The sequence below is a fragment of the Gymnodraco acuticeps genome, unplaced genomic scaffold, assembly GCF_902827175.1.
Source record: "Gymnodraco acuticeps unplaced genomic scaffold, fGymAcu1.1, whole genome shotgun sequence".
NCBI lineage: Eukaryota > Metazoa > Chordata > Actinopteri > Perciformes > Bathydraconidae > Gymnodraco > Gymnodraco acuticeps.
In genome coordinates this window covers 4,682,180-4,701,910 of record NW_022991375.1, presented here as the reverse complement: position 1 = coordinate 4,701,910, position 19,731 = coordinate 4,682,180, and the positions used below count along the sequence as shown (strand labels likewise).

The 19,731-nt window shown below is 41.5% G+C and overlaps 1 protein-coding gene across 1 annotated transcript in view; it reads right to left on the bottom strand.

Annotated features, from left to right (window-relative positions):
- The window catches only part of tinagl1 (tubulointerstitial nephritis antigen-like 1), a 23,728-nt gene extending 9,016 nt beyond the window's left edge, over positions 1 to 14,712 (bottom strand). Inside the window, 7 exon segments of the mRNA XM_034241192.1 lie at positions 1 to 80; positions 284 to 410; positions 2,284 to 2,398; positions 2,512 to 2,604; positions 8,499 to 8,565; positions 10,717 to 11,027; positions 14,569 to 14,712. The exon segment at positions 1 to 80 is cut by the window's left edge and continues 71 nt beyond it. Coding sequence (XP_034097083.1) covers positions 1 to 80; positions 284 to 410; positions 2,284 to 2,398; positions 2,512 to 2,604; positions 8,499 to 8,565; positions 10,717 to 11,020 — 786 coding nt within the window. The 5' untranslated portion in view covers positions 11,021 to 11,027; positions 14,569 to 14,712.
- Between the last annotated feature and the right edge of the window lie 5,019 nt (positions 14,713 to 19,731).

Genomic DNA, 19,731 nt, shown 5'->3' with positions numbered 1-19,731 from the left:
ACAGGAAATGAGATTTTGTGGTGACAGCTGAGGAGTCATGTGACCCATGGACTGGATAGAGATTCTATCTGATGCCACAGCTAGTGAAGAGGATGGACAATATTAAAACATGTCATGCAAAAAACTGACAAACTATTTTAAAACTGAAACGGATGATTCTAAGAATAATGGTTGTATCCTCCTGTAAGTATGTTTATGGTATGTCAAATCACAGTGTTTGGAACAAGACCTTAGTATTTGGTGATTTCTTTTTTGACCAATGCCCCTTTTTTTGCTATTCTACCTGCAGTGGAGAAAGCCCAGGATGCAGCACAGTTTCCCTGGTCCAGCGGTTCGTGAATCTTTCCGGGCCACTTCTCTGTTGAGTTGAAGTAGCTTGGAAGACGCTCTGCCTCAGGATCCATGTTCATCTGACAGGAAGAAAAACAGAGTCAAGTAAATACAGCTTAATTACGGTTGCACTCTGACAGAACTGATTGATTGAGGAAACATTACCATTTAGAGTAAACCATTATTCATGAGTGTCAGCCTATTATGTAAAACAGGATTTAGAGTAAAATACAAGAAACAGCTGTTTAAAACTCAGATCAGAGCAGCAGCAGTGGGACTGTGTTGCTATTATTTGCCCACAATATAACAACTGCAATTGAAATACTTGTGGACTCTTTGTATAACAAGTTTGGATTACAGGCAGATTACGTAAACCTGCTAATCAACCCTCCAGTAGAAGGGATTTATTCACAATCGATTAGGACCATTTGGCCCAGTGTCAATCTCTGACGCTGTAGATGAAACAGGAACCTCTGATCCCCGTCCTCTCCATGAAACCATGAGGCCGCATAGTTTCATCCAATGAGTCATTTGTACCAGCTGAACTCTTGGCATCTATCTCTATTTAAAATACCAATACCACTGTGAGATAAATCCTAATAAGGATGATAAGTCAGTGATGGAGTGCAAGTATTTTCCTGATAATGCATATTTACTCGAAGGTGTATCCCAGATGCCAAACATACTCGATCTATTAGTCTCCACTCGTGGTTAGATCCTCTCTTAATCTCAGAGTTATGTGTGATAACAGACACACACACTACTGTATAACTGTCCCGCACTCTCTCTGCCTGGCTGCACAGCATTCCTCTGATTACTAGGGAGGTATTCAAAGCACAAATGGGCACCTGATACATAACTAAGGAATGTGCTTCTGGTCGGAGATTTGTAGTTGTGGAAGGTTAAAGTCCAAAATAACAGACACCTGACCGAAAGGCGTGATAAAAGTGGAGAAAAGACTGCGAAAATATGTCTTAATTCATTCATGAATTCACTATTCGTTACACCTGAGTCGACTCTACAGACAGACAAGAGAGGAGACAGCGACAGAGAGATTTATGAATGGGCTCTGATCTGGTTCCTTGCACAGGTAGGGACACGCTGACGGCGGAAGGAGGGGGGGGGAGACGTGATGTTTTTAGGGTGGAAGTGTTGGGGAATGTTGGGAGAACTAGATGGGGGGAGTGAGGACAGATGGATGAATGGGGTGGATGGAGGTGTAGACTAAAGAGAAGATTGGCTTTATTCTCAAGGCAGCCACCATCTCCTCCATCTTCTTCTCTGTGCGATGTTTTGGTTCCGTCTTATGTAATCTGTCTGGCTGAAATGTAAACAAAGTCTGAGAGGAATAGAGAGGCCTGAGGTTCCAGCCAGAGACGCCATCACTTACCAACAAACCACCGTAATTAGGCGAGAAACGTTTTGTAAAATGTTGTAAAAGTGCATACCACAAAATCATAATATCATCATATCACCAACAGGAAGTACGCAGGTGCTTTTGAAGAAGTGATAAGCGGAAAAACTGTAACAATTCCCTAATTCTCTGCATTCTCACATGTCGCAACAACTTCCTGCTCTCCTCCTTTTGACCAACACTGAAAATCTGTAACAACACATATCTAATATGTGATGTAGTAGCAGCTATTTTATAAGAGGAATTTAAAGGGGAACCCCCTGTTACAGAGGTTACACCCAGTAGCAACAAGTAACTTGATCATCTTCCATGGAAAAAAGTTCACTCATGCCACCTTTTAAGAGCCAGGTCAGAGGTCAAAAGTCATCTCCAAAACACTGACGATGGAAAGGTTTCCATGACTTGCTGAAGGGCACTTGAGCAGAGAATATGCATATCAAAACTTAATTGTATTCCTGTGCCTTCACGAAGTTGACAACCCACATGTTTCTATTTCTGTATTTATTTTCTTTGTATGAAGAAAGAAAACTGTCCTGTACCTGGATTTCGTTCATGTTCATAATAGTCCTGGAGGGTCTCTGCGTGCCCAGGCGGAACCGGATACCCTCGTCCAGAGTCATGCCGTAGAGCTGACTGTAGTTACCTGCCTTCCAGCTGAAGCACAAAATATAATGAGGATGTGTTTGTAATAAACATAATAAGGTTAGGGTTAGAACGCCAACCCTAATATGAGTGTATTTATGTGAGGCTGTATTTGTTTTATTTACCCATAGTTCCCTCTGTTAACAGAATAGATGATGTCCTGGTCCATCAGACAGGCGTTCTGGTCACACTCCCAGCGTCCCGTGGTCCCACATGTACTACAGAGGAGAGACAGAAGGGCAAAGACATGAGTCCATTAAAAGGCATTAGCCTCTGTAATTGCATTATAATAGTTGTATTTATTTATTTATGCTAAATCCAGTGAAGTCACAGCTAAAATAGAAATACTTTCTGGGACATACACAAATATGCAGGGGCTCAGAGGAATTCCTAAATAAGACAATTATTGGAAAAAGGACGTCAGTCACATTAAATGGAAATAGAAGGAATGAGGGAGTGAGAAAACAGAGGGAGAGGTCAAAGGAAATATTCAGCCAGGAAGAAGATGACAGGAGGGATAAGAGAACAGGATATTAATAATGACGAGGAAGTTTTCTTTAGGGATGCTCAAAAATAACTTGCACTATGTACTTTTTGATGACTCACTGTGTGTGTGTGTGTGTGTGTGTGTGTGTGTGTGTGTGTGTGTGTGTGTGTGTGTGTGTGTGTGTGTGTGTGTGTGTGTGTGTGTGTGTGTGTGTGTGTGTGTTTTGGAAAAGTATCAAAATCCTTTACTTTACAAAAACCCATTTACGGACTTCTAAAAGTGAAAGTCCTGTTTGACCCTTTCAGAAGGACATATCATTGGGATATTGTAATACATCTATAACAATGCATCATAAGCTTGTATGTTTCAAACAAAAAATATGAACAGGTGAAATAATTGAAGCGTAGTAAACAGTTTGACATTTCTCTCTCAAATGCAGAGGAGCATAAATGGAAACACTTCAGTTAAGTAAAAAAAATAAAATTGTGCTTGACAAAAATGATCCAGACACACGGCTTGCCGTACTGCCACAGATGAGTCACGATGCCTTCAGTTCACCTTCCACTCATACTTCAAAGTTAATGATTGGCTGTTGCTAAACCTTTCAAACAGTCCGATTCATTGTTTAAAACCGTAATCATGGATGTTCCATTCTGACAAGACATTCAACCTGTATATTACATCCTTTACTAAATCAAAACAATAAAACTGTCCTGTCCTTTTAAAACTTTACATTCTCCTCTAAAGTATGTTACTTTATGTCATAAACTAAATCTGGAGACCTTCTGCAATGATGTTCCTTTCTTTTTTACAAGTTGTCACACTATAGTGTGACAACTTTCTGCCTGTACTGTATAGCAAATATGAAAACCACCAACAGCTAGTTAGCTTATCTTATTATAAAAACTGGAAACTGGGGGAAAGGAAAGCACCTTTAAAGATAACAAATAAGTGAATCTCTTTGTTAGCTATAAGTAACCATAACTTGTGTGTTTAATAATCAGGATTTAGTTTAAGTCTTGATGCTAAACTAACTGGCTGATGGCTGCCTAACACCTATACATATTCATTCGAGAGCACTGCGGTATCAATCTTCTCATCTGACTCTGAGCAAGGAAGCAAATAAGCATACTTCCCAAAATGTCCGATTATTATAAAATGAATCTATCACAACGCCCTTTATCAGTATTTCTACTCTCTGTATCTCAACGTTGGCCGTTTAATATAAATAAACTTTATTAAATGTCGGGACTCCATATTATGTTTCATTTAAATTAATCCCACAGATTGGTTCATCTGCAGATTTTAAAGATGTTTTTTTGGTAGTCTGACTGTAAATATCTTCGTTCTTAGGGCCCTTGCTGTACCTGCTTAAGTAAAGTTTCTAAGTCACCATAAATAACAGCTGCAAGGTCAGCCGCCGTTCGGGGGATATCATAATAAATGAGTTCGCTAGCGAGAGAGAAAGAATGAGGGGTGTATCCCACACGGGCGTGTATGGACTTCCAACCATAAAGTCTACTGTACATTAGACAGCATGTTTACAGAGGGGAACCTGCCCGGGAGGATGGACACACACACACACACACACACACACACACACACACACACACACACACACACACACACACACACACACACACACACACACACACACACACACACACACACACACACACACACACACACACACACACACACACACACACACACACACACAACACACACACACACACACACACACACACACACACACACACACACACACACCACACACACACACACACACACACACACACACACACACACACCACACACACACACACACACACCACACAACACACACACACCCACACACACACACACACACACACACACACACACACACACACACACACACACACACACACACACACACACCCACACACACACACACACACACACACACACACACACACACACACACAATTCCCCTTCAGTCACACTGCAACCTGTCTATCACCTCTCAAACTGGACTCCTCCCTGCTGGGTCTCTGAGAACCGATCAACAAAACAATTTTCAGCACTCACACACACACACACACACACAGTTTAGAGCGGGCACTTTTGATGGCTTTGATTAGAGGAGAGAGACAGTGACTTTTAACCTCTCTCTCCCTTCATCAGGAATACACACTGTACATGCAGCTCAGCGCCAGTGGGTAAAACACAACAATACATTCATACAGTAATAGCACAGGATGCACACACTGGGACAGGCATAATGACAGACTCATGGAGACAGGGGGACAGAGTGCGCCTGAGAAAAGAAATATGATGTTTCGGAGGACAGTGGGAGGCCATTTTTCACATTCTCTGTCTTTTAGAGAAAGAGACCACCAATCACCACTGAGATCATGCATGTACACAGATTGGAGTTTGTTTTTGTTTGTTTGAGGCTCAGAAACAAAAGAATAAACGTATCAAGAACGCAACCAACTACGGCATCACTTACATTTACAGTCCTGCAGTTAAAATAAAAAGGCAAACTTCTCCATTCAGGACCCTTCACACACCCTTTACACAGTCCTCCAGCTACTCCCATCGGGGAACAGCCCAAGACCAACTATGAGGACTAACCAAAACTCTTAAGTTCCAACTGCAATATCCAATATCCACGAGGCCAAATATAATGGTATTACTTATAAAGCAGCTTTACACACCTACTCTTATTTATTTAATAAATTATTTTGTGTTTTAATACATTTAAGTCATTTCATGTGTATTTTATGATGATGTTTGTGAGCATCCAAGACACTTTTTTCTAACAATATTTTATAGACAATAAGGTTTCCTGAATCGGTACATTGCCTCGCCAAATCGTCAGATCAGGGGAATCAGAGCCATGTGTGTGTACATTTAGATATGATGCGTCTACCTCATCTGAGGAACTATGCAACCCCTTAAAAACAAGCTGGCATTGGCAGTTGTCCAAACCAAAGTGCACTCAGACCATAGAGCTGCTGCCAAATCAGGAGATAGTTGCTCGTTCTGGGTTGTGTGTGAGCAGGAGGCGCCGCGTTTCAGATCACTTGGGACAGATAAAGAGTCTTCAGGATGCCAACGGCTCATGGAAGAAAAAGTCTCAGCTTGGGATCCCATTAACACAGTGCCATGCTGCCCATGCATCACAGTGCATCTTCATTGCTTTAATACTTCATGCTCAGTCAGCTTGTCTCTCTGTGCTGTCTTGCACTGAATCTGCCAAGGAAGTATTTAAAAATAAAAGTTATAACCTATTGTGCTACTGATTGTCAAAGAGCAGATTTGTATGGACTATATCTTTGATATGTGGCTTTCTAGTTTGCTTAAGCCAGTGGTTTATCAAGACATGTAGGAGGTTAGATAACAACATGTGGGACTTTGAACTCTGCTAATGGGAGACTTTGGAAGGGAAAGAGGGAGAGTAGCCTTTTGACTCGGAGAGGAAGCCCTGGCTGTCCTCCTCCCTGCAGCCCTGACCGAGCCGGGAGGACGCACATTTGGGAAATTAATAAATGGAGAGAGTGGGAGCAGGAAAAGGGAGTGTGTGTGTCCCTCTGCACCACAGCGGTGGTGCCATTTTTCAAGCATCCATGTGTGTTGCCTTTACAAACACATGTGAGAGCGTTTGTGTAAGACTCTTTTGTTAATGGTGAAAGGGGGAGTTAGCACATAAACGCTTTTTTCCAGTCACCTGGGACACTGGAGGATATTTTTAGACCAACCTCCCCAAGTCTTTCCTCAAGTAGAAAAGCTTGTCACACCATTCATCAATTAACTGCCTTTTTCACATATCGACTCAACCATCAGACCCTTCAGGTTGAATCTAATTGAGCTGTCATGATAAAAGTCATATTTCAGGCCTTTTAGATTGACGCAGCGCAGCTTCTACAGTCAAACAGCTGCGAGGTTTTAAGCAGAGGATGTGCAGATCAGCGGGGTCAGCCTGGTTTGGGACTTGTCGTGACACACAGCCACAGGGTGTTCTTGTTACGTTAGGATAAATATAATAAGGATGTATACAACATTTGTGTACATGTTCACGCACGTACACAGGGTTTCTGAGGAACATCAAATAACACAGACGTGAGAAATCACAGTGGAGGACAGGTGAGGAATTGAACTTCCCTTCCTCCTGTCTTCATTAACTTGACCTCATCTGTCTCCTTCCTTTAGTGTCTCAAGATCTGATTTCCCTCTCCTTGACTGTCGCCGATATCTCGCAGAAAAATAACAACAGACTCATGTTGCCCTCAGCGTGCAGAAGGCCAAGGAGATAAAAAAAGACAGAGCTAATCTCAACTACTGTTTTTAGAAACTCTCATCATGTGAGGGTCATAACATTCAAAGCTGGACTGGAAACAATATGCAACCTTGTCAAGGAGATCTAAACAAAGAATGCAAACAAGAATACATGGCTTTGTTTTATTATCCAGCATAGGGAACACATGTGTATCTTTATTTTCCAGTTTCCTGTTTTTTATTATGTATTCTCAGTTATACATACTGTTACAGACACAGACTGCTGAGCTGGTATTCACTTTTTAAGATCATAACAGTGAATGCTTTGGGATAAATAATAACAAAGAGGCTTTATCAACATTAGCCATTTAATAAATTATCTAGCAAATTTGAAAACAAGACTAACTCCTCCCCCAAGGCCATACCCTATGTTTGCAATGTCAACTTAAGTGAACAATTATTTGTGAATCCACATAAATATTTGCATCGGCTTTCCTTGGCTGATGAAAATCAACAAACTAACAACTAAACCAACAAAGCAAACCGGAAATAGAACCTACTCAACTGATGTAATACATATTGTTCTTGGTAGCATCTAAAACCCACCTAAAGTCACTTGTTTCCTTAACTTTAAGTGTGAATTTCTTTATTGTCTATCTCATAACTCTCATACTGCACTAGGCCATATCAAAACAGTCATTGTAACTTGTCAAGGCAGGAAAAGCACTAGCTGTAACAAATAACAAAAATGATGGCTATGTCCTTGTCAAGTGTCCGTACAGTGACAGTCTGCCAGAGTAGAGCGCACAATACTAGCACCAGCTATGGTTAATGTAAACCACCTATCAGTAATGTATAATTTACACCTGTACTTTTTCCTGCTGTCAAAACAACTTATAAAGAATGATCCCGTTATAAACAAGGAGGGACAGTAGAGGAAGCGGAGGTAGAAAGGGACAACGTGTGTGTGATATGAAGATCCTGTCATAAGACTTCCACAAAAAATATAGATAGAAAAGCTGAATGTTACACCCACCAGTGGCTTTATTATTAGAAACACATGTGCTGTGTGCAAACCCACCCAACTGTTTACCCCAGATCCCAGAGGTTTTAGGAATATCAGTATGAAATGTGGAAAATGTGATGCCCAAGAGATCTACATTTTGTTGTTATAGCACATCCATAAAAACATGGCATATTGGGCTTGAATATATCTTTCAGTTTAAGCATTTAGTGGTTTATATGAAGTCTCATGACAAGTAGTGCAGAGAATATAGATGAAGTGAACATAGAGGAAGTTTCCAAGCTACGAAATGGGGCATTTAATAGGTTAAAAGAGTGAGAAAAAAGGAGTTTACATACCATAAATTGCAGTTCTCTCTGTATGTTTGCCCTGAAAAGAATGTGTTTCCATTTCTTTCGCAGGTGCCTGAGAGGAGACAAAGAGTCGCAGTTTAATATTTATAATAATACACAGGGAGACCGAGGTGCAGGCACACCTAATATAATACAATATGATGCCTTCACTTGCAAGCACAATAAAAAGTGTTATCATAACTCCCTGTGTGTGTTCCTATGTGAGTGTACACACAGAATATTTGCAGTCTAAGCAGCTCTGAGCTCCAGTAATCCAGTGTAGGAATGTGGAGCTAGCTTTTCTGCTGCCTTCCCAGGCTTCCTGGGCCCTCTTCACGCTTTAAACTGATTATTCTCCACCTCACCACCTCCAGTGGGAAAAGCTCGTCTAGTACATCAATAATTAAACACCAATAAATGTTTTGTACATTCTGCAGTGACACAATATAAGCAGTGCTTTTGATTTATTTTGACCCATTACACTTAAACCCTGCTTACTTATAAATTGTGAAAACTATATTGACTTGTTGACAGACTTACAGGGAGGTTTTTCCTAAAGCATTTACAGTGGAAGATGCTGTCAGTGTGAGTTTTATGTGGAATTTAAGGCATGAGCTGGCTGAAGATTTACAATGTGTGCAGGTTTCCTTTCCTCTTGTGTGAGGCCCAGAGCTGATTGTGTGATTTATGAGTGAGGCCCTCTGTTACCCATCATCCCCCTCACAGCTGTCTCCGCACTGAGTTACTGCAGAGCAGTGTGACAAGTTACTCATTGGCATTGAAGGATTTTATATCAGGGGGATTCTGTTGGACTGAAAGTATGTGGTTTCATGTAATAAGTTAGCGTGACTCTTTTCTATGATGTGATGGGGACATTGTTTTATGTAAGCAAATATTATACTTAGACACTAACTTTTACAACATAACGAGAAAAATCTAGCATTGAATGTTGAGTCATGGATTACATCAACTTGTGACAAAACAGAGAGACACATTTTAAAATAGAATCTATCACCCCCTTTCTTTTGAAGTACCATAGCTTTCCTCCAGGCTGTGTGTGTGTGTGTGTGTGTGTGTGTGTGTGTGTGTGTGTGTGTGTGTGTGTGTGTGTGTGTGTGTGTGTGTGTGTGTGTGTGTGGTGTGTGTGTGTGTGTGTGTGTGTGTGTGTGTGTGTGTGTGTGTGTGTGTGTGTGTGTGTGTGTGTGTGTGTGTGTGTGTGTGTGTGTGTGTGTCTTAACATGCATTCATTTTTGTGTCCCAGATCATGATCCCGCTACTTTGTCGTCCGGGGAACACATACCTGCGGCGATCCCTCTACCTCCGGTCCTGCGCCCGCTCACTGTCCCTCCTTCCCGCCACATAGCCCACATTCTTTCTCCTGACCTCCATTCATCCCTCCATCCACCCCCCCTCTGTCTGGCTTAATAAGAAGCCCACTGTTCCCTGCTCTGTTCTCAGGTAGGCCTCTGCTGTCGCTGGCACATTTTACACCTCTGCACTGAGAGGAGGCTATAGGGAATGTAGGGAATCAAACAGTAGTAAGAAAAGAGAATACTAAATTAGCTAAAATCTTAACCTTTCTACTAAGGGACTGTTAAAAAAAAATGACCGGAAGAGGACATAGGAGCAGGAACGGGAGAGGGGATTGTTATTTTAATCTTTGCTGAAAGGACGATAATCTTACTTTTTTTTTTGCAGGGAAATGTTTTTTTAGGAATGTATCTGTTTACTTACATTTTATTTCAGCATCAAGTTCTAATATGTATTTATTTGAAAAAACAAGTTATACAGGCCTAACAAATATGGCCTGTCCAATCATGTTTGTACATTTCTTAATTTAAAGTTACAATCGAACAAATGGTGATAAGCAGTTATTGAAGTTTATAATCGATACAGTGTCGCCCAGAGACACACCGTCTGTAAAACTGCAAATACAAGAGCTTTCATCAGCGGGTCATAGGCTCAATCACCATTGTGTTACCTATTTGTTAAAAGATAATTAACAGACTTTTACTTAAATCGAAATTATTACTTGAACCATGTTTCTTTCTTGTGATTTGAAAAAAGCAGGTATGTAATTTCATTTTTAGGTTTCATGCTGCTGAGTCTGTCAGTGGGTTTCTGTGTTGCTCTCTGTGAGCCTAACCATCTACGACAGGCCCACACACATCTGCAAACTCACTGATACAAACATTTACACCCTGGCTTGTGCACCCTTACTCACCTATGAAAGGCGGCTGAATGCCCAGACAATGTCCCCAGAAGTCGGGGCAGCAGTCGGAGATGGTGCGGTTGCAGAACAAGTCGCAGTAGCAGATGGTGTCCAGGTAGGGAACGGTGCAGATGTCGTCTCTGCCGGGGCAGCAGCCCCCCCTCCTCTCGCAGTAGGAGCCATGAGGGTCCCTGATGCCCCCAACATGCAGCGGGTTGGCCAGATCCCTCTTGGTTCTTCTGGACAGGATTCTTTCTGCAGAGCTCTCTGCCACCACCAGGAGCAGCGCCGCCACCGACAACAGGAAGAGCTTCATGATGAATCTGGGAGAAAGAGCAGACAGGAAATAGGATAGAAAGATGTTTAGGTAAAGGTAATACTATAAAAGAAAAGCGTGTGTGAACGTTGGCCCGCTTTTCCTAACAAGAGACACTCCAAATGCTTCACAATCTCACAGGAAGTGAGGTGGAGAGTTCACACTGTGAGCAGCATAATTGGAGTATGACTGCTGCCAACACACTGTCAACCTCCCGCTTCGTAATTCACATACACACTGATGCACATGAACTCGGTTTGAACACAAACACACACACAGAAGATACATTTAAAGAGAGCTGGCAGCAAACCCACATGATTCCAGGAGATCATCTGCTTATTTATTCTCATGTTCCCTCAAGCTTCCAAGACAAACAGCAGCTAAATATGAAAATGCACTCAGCAAGAAAGTGCTGGAAAACATGCATGTGATGAGGTATTTAAACTAATTGAATGATATACAATAGGATTACTTCAGGTCTGCAGGTGAAAGGTTTTTTAGCAACCTTCTTGGACTGTCAGCCCTTCATGTGGTTCCCTCATTTTCTTTATTTCCTCTCCTAGTGCTGGGATAAAGTCCTACTTGAACTGTCAGTACTTCACAAGTACTGACAGTTCAAGAACTGTTACATGTTAATCCAGCTGCACTATAATCCTGTAATTATTATTATTTTTACTTTATCTAAGAGGGACTTGTCAGTGCATTTACAATGAGGGAGGGGGTTGTTGCTGTATGATATTAGCATGCTATCTTAGTACCGGAAATAAAGTAATGTCCTGTTGTCAAAGCTAATCCGTCACACTCAAGGAAATTGTCTGAGTGAACAGCCACAGCCCACATCCAGTTGTAATGGACATGAGGGACAATAAAGTTTATCCAAATGTCATGCTGGCACAGCAACAAGGCAGGCAGAGGGAAACTATAAACATACAGTACATGTCTGTTTATTAAGTCACAAAAGCTAATAGACTCACACTTGTGCCCTAGCTGGTGACTCTGACAATCTAAACATTGAGTGATTTAAGAAATGGAAAGTGTGAATTAAGTGCTTTCACTATTTGTGTCACCTGATCGTGATTTTTTATTTGACTTTGATGCAAATAGGTACATTTCCCTTTGGCCACCGTGTCGGTAATACAGGTATTCCACTGAATTTAACTGCCACACTATTTATTTTTCAAGTATTGGTACACGTGCAACACCTTCAATGACCGGGTGTGTGTGTACGTGTGTGTACACGAGTAATCCCCAACTCTCACTCTCAGGCCAGACAAAGGTCAAACAATCATCCATGTGTATAATTGTTTGTGTGGATGTGTGTGTGTGTGTGTATTGGTCTCAGGTTACTGAGTGTGTGAGTTGGTGAGGTGCAGGACAAAGGCGAGGGGTTGGCCCACTGCTAACATAAATAGCATCATTAATTACACAATCAGATCTCACAGCACAATGGACACTCTCCACATAAAGCAGAGCTCTGGAAAATATATTTGCTGTCCTGTTTTCTGCATGACTGGGCCTTTAGTCACACACACCTCACTCACACACTCACAAATGGGCATATGGCAGCATGGGATGGGCAGGTCCCCTCCTTTACACAAGTGTTTTGTTGTGGCGGACTCTGAGCAGCAGTGCAATAAAACACCCACCAGTCTGCTGAACGAGCTGTTGCTGAGGCCTTTAGGTCAAACTGTCAAAAAAACACAAGTGCTCCTAATGATGGCTGCTAACAATACCTTAATCAATAACTTCCAATAACAGAGCAACCCACTTCTTAATGTAGAGCAACTAAAATGTGCCTTAATTAATGTATAAGCAAATATAAATTGTACAGTTCTCAGCTGAAGACACATTTGAGTTGAGTTGATAATCTTAGCTCCTTTCAGTCTAATGAAGCCTACAGAACCTGCCATATGGTCCATCAGTGCTGCAGACAGCTGTAGCCAAGCTACTGATCCCACACTGCAGCCATGGGACAAATGAACCCTCAACAAGGGTGACACACACACACACATTGCACATGCATAATGTACACACACACACACACACACACACACACACACACACACACACACACACACACACACACACAACACACACACACACACACACACACCACACACACACACACACACACACACACACACACAGCACACACACCCACACACACACACACACACACACCACACCATCACACACACACCACACACACACACACACACACACACACACACACACACACACACACACACACACACACACACACACAACACAACACACACACACACACACACACACACACACACACACACACACACACACACACACACACACACCCACACACACACACACACACACACACACAGTACAATTAGAACTGCCCTGTCACAGTCTCAGCCTCAGGACCATGTTCACAACTTAAACCTCGCAGGAACTTGAGCAACACAGAGCGGAAACTATGATAATATTCAGATACATTTATTAAAAAGGATCAGTTAACCCAACATTTCCAGAACAAATTATCTCCCTCACCTTTTGTGGTATCTTGCAATGTTTTATTTCCCCCGTTTCTTATCAAATTCAAAGAAGCTGACAGGGTTGTGTTCAATCTTCTACAGCATCTCTTCCCAGAGTCCAGATAGGTCTTGAATATGCCTAATTGCTCAATTGTCTTTATGACAGCTTTTAACAAGTTTGAATAATTTGAATGTACTTTTCAATGCTGTGAGCTCAATTCAAAATGTGTCCACCTCCCCATTTATTTGGGGTGGAGGCAGAAATATTAGGAGACACATTTAAATCATGAACAACCAAAAACCTGTATGGCTGTGAGAGGTCAGTGAGAAACGCTTTTTTTTTGTATTCTAGTGAAAAAAACCTTTAATGATCCCTGCTTACACTTTGTATCCCACTGTTTCACTTTCCTTCACACATCTGCACTTTGAGACACAAAGTGCACCACCCAACAGATAAGTCATGCTTTTTGTTTTAGGATATCTGCATTAAAAGCCCTTTCAGCTCCAGTGTCACACAGTCCTTGACCATTATCTTTGCAGCTCTATTTTTAAAACAGCCACCAGGTCAAGGAGAACAGAGAGTATTTATAACAGCGTGCAGGTGTCTAGAGGAGCCGGCACCACAACAGGTGAGCGTGAGAATAACTGCAATCTGTGTTATCAGTTTTATTGTGAATTACACAACAGGATCCGCCACACACAGTGGACTCAATAACCTCTTGGGAAGAAAAAAAACCTTGCAAGTCTCCCGCTCATATTCTAAACCTATTAATAACTTCAATATTGTGTCCTACATCCTACACCCAGAAGGTAAACATGTCGCCACAATAAAGACTAAATTGTGTGCCTTTCTTTAAATAAAGCAGGCAGGGATTAGCTCTAATCTCAGAAAAATGTAAATCAAAAGAGTTTAAATTTCCATAAATCAAAAGCTATTTAAAGTAACATGAGATCAGCATAAACTAAGCACAGTGACGTTGAGCCTGCACCTGTCTGAAGTCTGTGGAATGGGAAGAAAGATAAAAGTGTTGTTACCTTTAGTGGAGGGAGAAATCCTGGTTTTGTAATCCGATAAAATAAAAAAGTGTTGCTCAGGAAGTCATCCACTGGAAGAGAGGTAAAAAGTCAGTCTCTCTTGTGCCCGTTTCTCACTCTCTCTGGATCTGCTCCGTCAGACCCCGTCTTCTCTATATACAGGCAGTAATAGAGGCTAACCACTCCCCCCCCCTGACCCCCCTTCACTCAGGCCTGTCCCCTGCTTCAGTGCCTCCTCCTCAAAGCGGTTCTCTCTCTCTCTCTTTCTCTCTCACACTTCTTTCCCTTTGCTATCTCTCCATGCCTTTCCCTCCTTATCACACTGGAACCTCTAGTCTGAAAGTAAAAAGGTTCACACTCATCTTTCTCCACTCTTCTTCCGTTTTCTTTCCACTGTCACTTTCACCAACAGCAGCGGTTCCCCCTTCACTATCAGTGGCTTTACCCAGCAGGGTCAAATCTACAAGTAGTCCCTCTGTGGTAGACTCAGTGTGGGCACTGCTGACCTCCTGTTCCCCATCTAGTGGTCATGGGTTGCATATTTTCAACTAAGGCTGCCAAGAAATTATGGGATAGGCTCTGGAAAGGCCTCCCTGCTTCTAGGAACGTACAAACCAGCCTCAGGAGGTGAGGTTTTGGCAGGTGTTTTAGGACCTCTGAAAGGTCCTAAAACACCTTTCAGAGGTCCTCTGAGAGTACGAAATGTTGCGGATGTTTTCTTTCTGCCTGATCCATGTGTCTTGAATCTGTTTACATCACTAACCTCTATTTCGTAACATTTACTACTTTCCAACCACAAATCATTAGGGAGGTTTTTTTTTTTCTTTTTTGTTAAATGTATTTATCACATTAAGTTAGTGAACTTTAAGGCTTTTTTATTTATTTAGCATTCATGAATTTAGAAATCCAGTCTGCTGAAAGAATGCAGCTCTTATATCTGATGCCAATTTAAAGACATTATAAACAAACAGCAATGTGCACCATTATTGCTTTAATTGTGTATGACTTGTTTTGGTATTTTTCTGCAAATGAGTGCTTTAATCGGTCATTAGGAGACTGACATGGTGGTCGTAAAGACACAGCTGTGCCTTAGACCCCCCTTTGGGTTGATCAATAAGCTAGAGGCTGAATCAATAATTGTGAGGCAGTGTAGGTTGGGCGAGCAGGGCTCCCTAAAAAGCCTTTTAGGACAAAAGAGAACATTGCCTACACAAAGGTTTTTAAAATGTCAGCACATTTAACATTCTTAGCATAATAAGCACTTGTAGAACATTTACAGAAAATGGGCGGTGTCCTCTTCTCACAGGTCAGCCATTCCCTAATGGTCAGAATCAGACAAAAAAGTGACCCAATGGTTTCCCACGAAAGCCTGAATTTATACATAATTTAAAAAAGGTAAAGAATAACTTGGATTGACTGACTATAACACAAACTATATCAGATGGAAAGCTTTAGAGTAAAGAAATACTTATTCCATATTAGATGCAGCGTTTTTTTAAATAGCCCGGTAATACAATTCCTATTTGGCCTTTTAAAGTCTTCTGTATTGACCGATCTTATTTAAAAAAATAAATCGCTAGCAAGGCTCATGGTATTGGCCAATACAGAGTACTGATCTGATACTAGTATTTTCGCCTCCTTGTGTGGAAGTAAATAGGATGTTTATTTTATGTCAGGATTGATTTAAACATTGGTTTTCTAACTTTGTAAGAATATAATGCAAACAGGCTCAAACAAAGATGTAAATCTATTGAATGAATGGTGTTTGATATCAGATTGGCTTATTGTAACTGATTCAGCTATTTGAGTCAGTATTGGACTGAAATTCAATATTAGTATCCGTGCATCTCTAAAAATCTGATTGACATGTTGTTGGGAAGTTGGTTTGTATCTTTGCCGAAAACCTAGATTTGAACATGCAATCTTTTGTCCATCCTAAATTAATAATATGGTTTCTGTCAGTAAGGTGAGCAAATATGAGACCGTTCTCTGTAACTTTTCATACTGAACTATAATTATGGCTTAACACCTCTTACTCAATCTCATACCTCCTGAGAAAGGTGCTCTAAACTATGCTTACTGGCTTTTACTGTCACGTCTCGTCATTTGTACACGTCGTTTACCGTCCAGTGAAGATTGATTCAGTCGTACTAACGTGTTAAGAATGCTATTATGCATGACTGATGTATAAAAGTGTGGCAGTGATGCTTCATTGACGGTAAATGCACAAGAGGTTGATTGTAGCCATCTGTAAGGGTTGGGTGAATGTGTGTGTATGTGTGTGCAAGGACCCTCAGATATGACCCCTGATTCAGAAAAGGAAGTCACCTGACAAGGGAGTGTTTGTGATTCATTTCCATTTCATCAGAGATATGAGGAGAGTGAATCACCTCGGATGGCCGATAGAAAATAGTTTCACAACTTCAGTAGGCGTTGTGTTGTAAGACTCATGTATGGTGGTACATTCAATATGTACACAGCCATAGGCCCGACCCGCCCTGTGGTGACTCAGGCGTTCACAAGCCCTCCAGATGTTTGAAAGTGACACTTCATTGTTCACGCATCCGACGAAAAAAGGGAACCAGATATCAGATTAGCAATGCTTCTGTTTGTGAGGTCATTTCCCCGAAAATAGACTCAACAGCGGGGGCCGAGGAGGACATATGGTACCAATAGAGCCTACACACACATCCTAGGGAGAAGTAACACACTCACACAAAAAGGCAGTTGTGTCAATGAACTTTGAATGTGTTAAATAAGGAAACAACAAGAAGAATAATCCAGCATTGAGATTGGCTTTGACAGTCACACTGCGTGGGCCAGACACACACATCCTGAGGAACAATCCCTCTCTTTCTCCCGATGATTGCATCCCAATGATGCTACGCAGCAAGGCCGGGAGTCCCAGCTGCAGCCTGTCAGTGTGGAGGTCTCCTCTGCTGACCCTGTGGAGGAGTGGACACATGTCCATCTCCAGCCCTCTGGTGCATTTTCTGTTCCAGGAACATGCCGGACGAGTGCGGCTGATGGTAAACAAGAACGAAGGGCTGGAGGCACACGCGTGCATCAACAACCTTTCTAGATGTTTCCGACGCAGTTAGCAGCAGGTGAATAAAAACACCCCCACAGAGAGTGTTTATGAGAAGTACAAACATTTGGGAGACTGTCAGAATTGTACTGTTTGTTCTCAACAGTTTTGTTTTGAGAGCAGTCGATGTACTTTTTGTCTTCGAAGTTACATGCCTCAAACTAAATAATCCGTACAGAAACAACTTCACGGGCTCGAATATGAGATGCATTATTACTTTTCATTTCATTTCAAACCTTTATTTATGCAGGTGAATCCCATTGAGATCATTGATCTCTTTTTCAAGGGTGACCTGCTGCAAGTAGGTTCCACATGAATACATATAAACATAACAGAAAAACAAAAAGGACATCATACAGCATATTTACAGCGACTACAGTTTACATAGCTAGTAACATTTACAGATTCCAACAGTTTCCGATTGGATAGCATCTATCCTTGCTTTAAAAACATTTAGTGGAACCAAATTGCACAGCTTCCATTCCTTTTGCAGACTATTCCAAGACAGAGGAGCTGTGCATCTAAAAGCTATCTTCCCTAAAACAGTCCTAGCAGTTGGCACATTTAATAAAACCACAGCATTCGATCTCAGGCAGTAGCCACTTACAATTTGCCGTGAGACCAGGGAGCAGATGTAGGATGGAAGTTTCCCTAACATGGCTTTGTATATAAAAATGTACCAGTGACTGAGCCTCCGTACAGTTAGTGAAAGCAAACCTGCCCTTGCATACAGGGTACAGTGATGGGTTAATGCTTTACAGTTTGTCACAAATCTCAGTGCACTGTGATACGCAGCATCTAACTTGACCAGGCAATTGGCAGGTGCATTCATATACATCAAATCACCATAGTCCAGCACAGGTAAAAAGGTCACAGTGACTAGCCTTTTCCTGGCCTCAAGTGAGAAACAGGACTTGTTCCTGTAAAAGAAACTTAGCCTAACCCTCAGTTTTTTAAGCAGGTTATTGACATGAAGTTTAAAAGAGAGACAATCATCAAGCCAGATCCAAGGTGTTTGTAACAGGTAACCACTTCAAGTTGTATTCCTTGCGTAGTTACAATATCTACAACAGGCTCTGGTGTCTTTTTAGCTTTTGAAAAGAGCATTACCTTGGTTTTATCAACATTTAAAAGAAGCTTAAGCTCCGCGAGCTGAGTCTGAATAATGTTCAGCCTCCTTAATGGAGGGACCTGCACAGAACATAACGGTATCGTCCGCATACAAATGTAAGGTTGCTCCATCGACATTTTCCCCTAAACTATTGATATAGATGGAGAATAATAGCGGACCTAAAACAGAACCTTGAGGAACACCATTAGTAATGTTTAACCACTCAGAAGACAGCCCATCAAAGTGAACACATTGGGACCTTTCAGAGAGGTAGTTCACAAACCACCCCACTGCATGGCTGGATATGCCTATACTGAGTAGCCACTGCTTTAAGATGCGATGATCGACGGTATCAAACGCTTTGGACAAGTCAACAAATAGAGCTGCCCAACTCTGCTTATTATCTAAAATACTCGTAATATCATTTACTACTTTCATTGTGGCAGTGATGGTGCTATGTTGCTTTCTGAAGCCTGACTGATGTTTAGACAGGATGTTATTTGTACATAAAAACTCCTTTATCTGTTCACTCAGTATTGGCATATCCAGCCATGCAGGACATGCCTTCTGAGCGGTTAAACATCACTAATGGTGTACCACAAGGTTCAGTTTTAGGTCCGCTATTATTCTCTATCTATTTGAATAGTTTAGGTGAAAATGTCCAAGGAGCAACCTTACATTTTTACGATACCGTTATGTACTGTGCAGGTCCCTCGTTTAACGAGGCTGTTGTTAAATTACAGGCTGTTTTTAACATTATTCAGGCTCAGCTCTCTGAGCTTAAGCTTCTTTTAAAATGTGGATAAAACCAAGGTAATGCTCTTTTCTAAAGCTAAAGCTAAAAATACACCAGAGACTGCTTTGGATATTGTAACTACGCAAGGAATACCATTTGAAGTGGTTACCTGTTACAAATACCTGGGTATCTGGCTTGATGACTGTCTCACTTTTAAATTTCATGTAA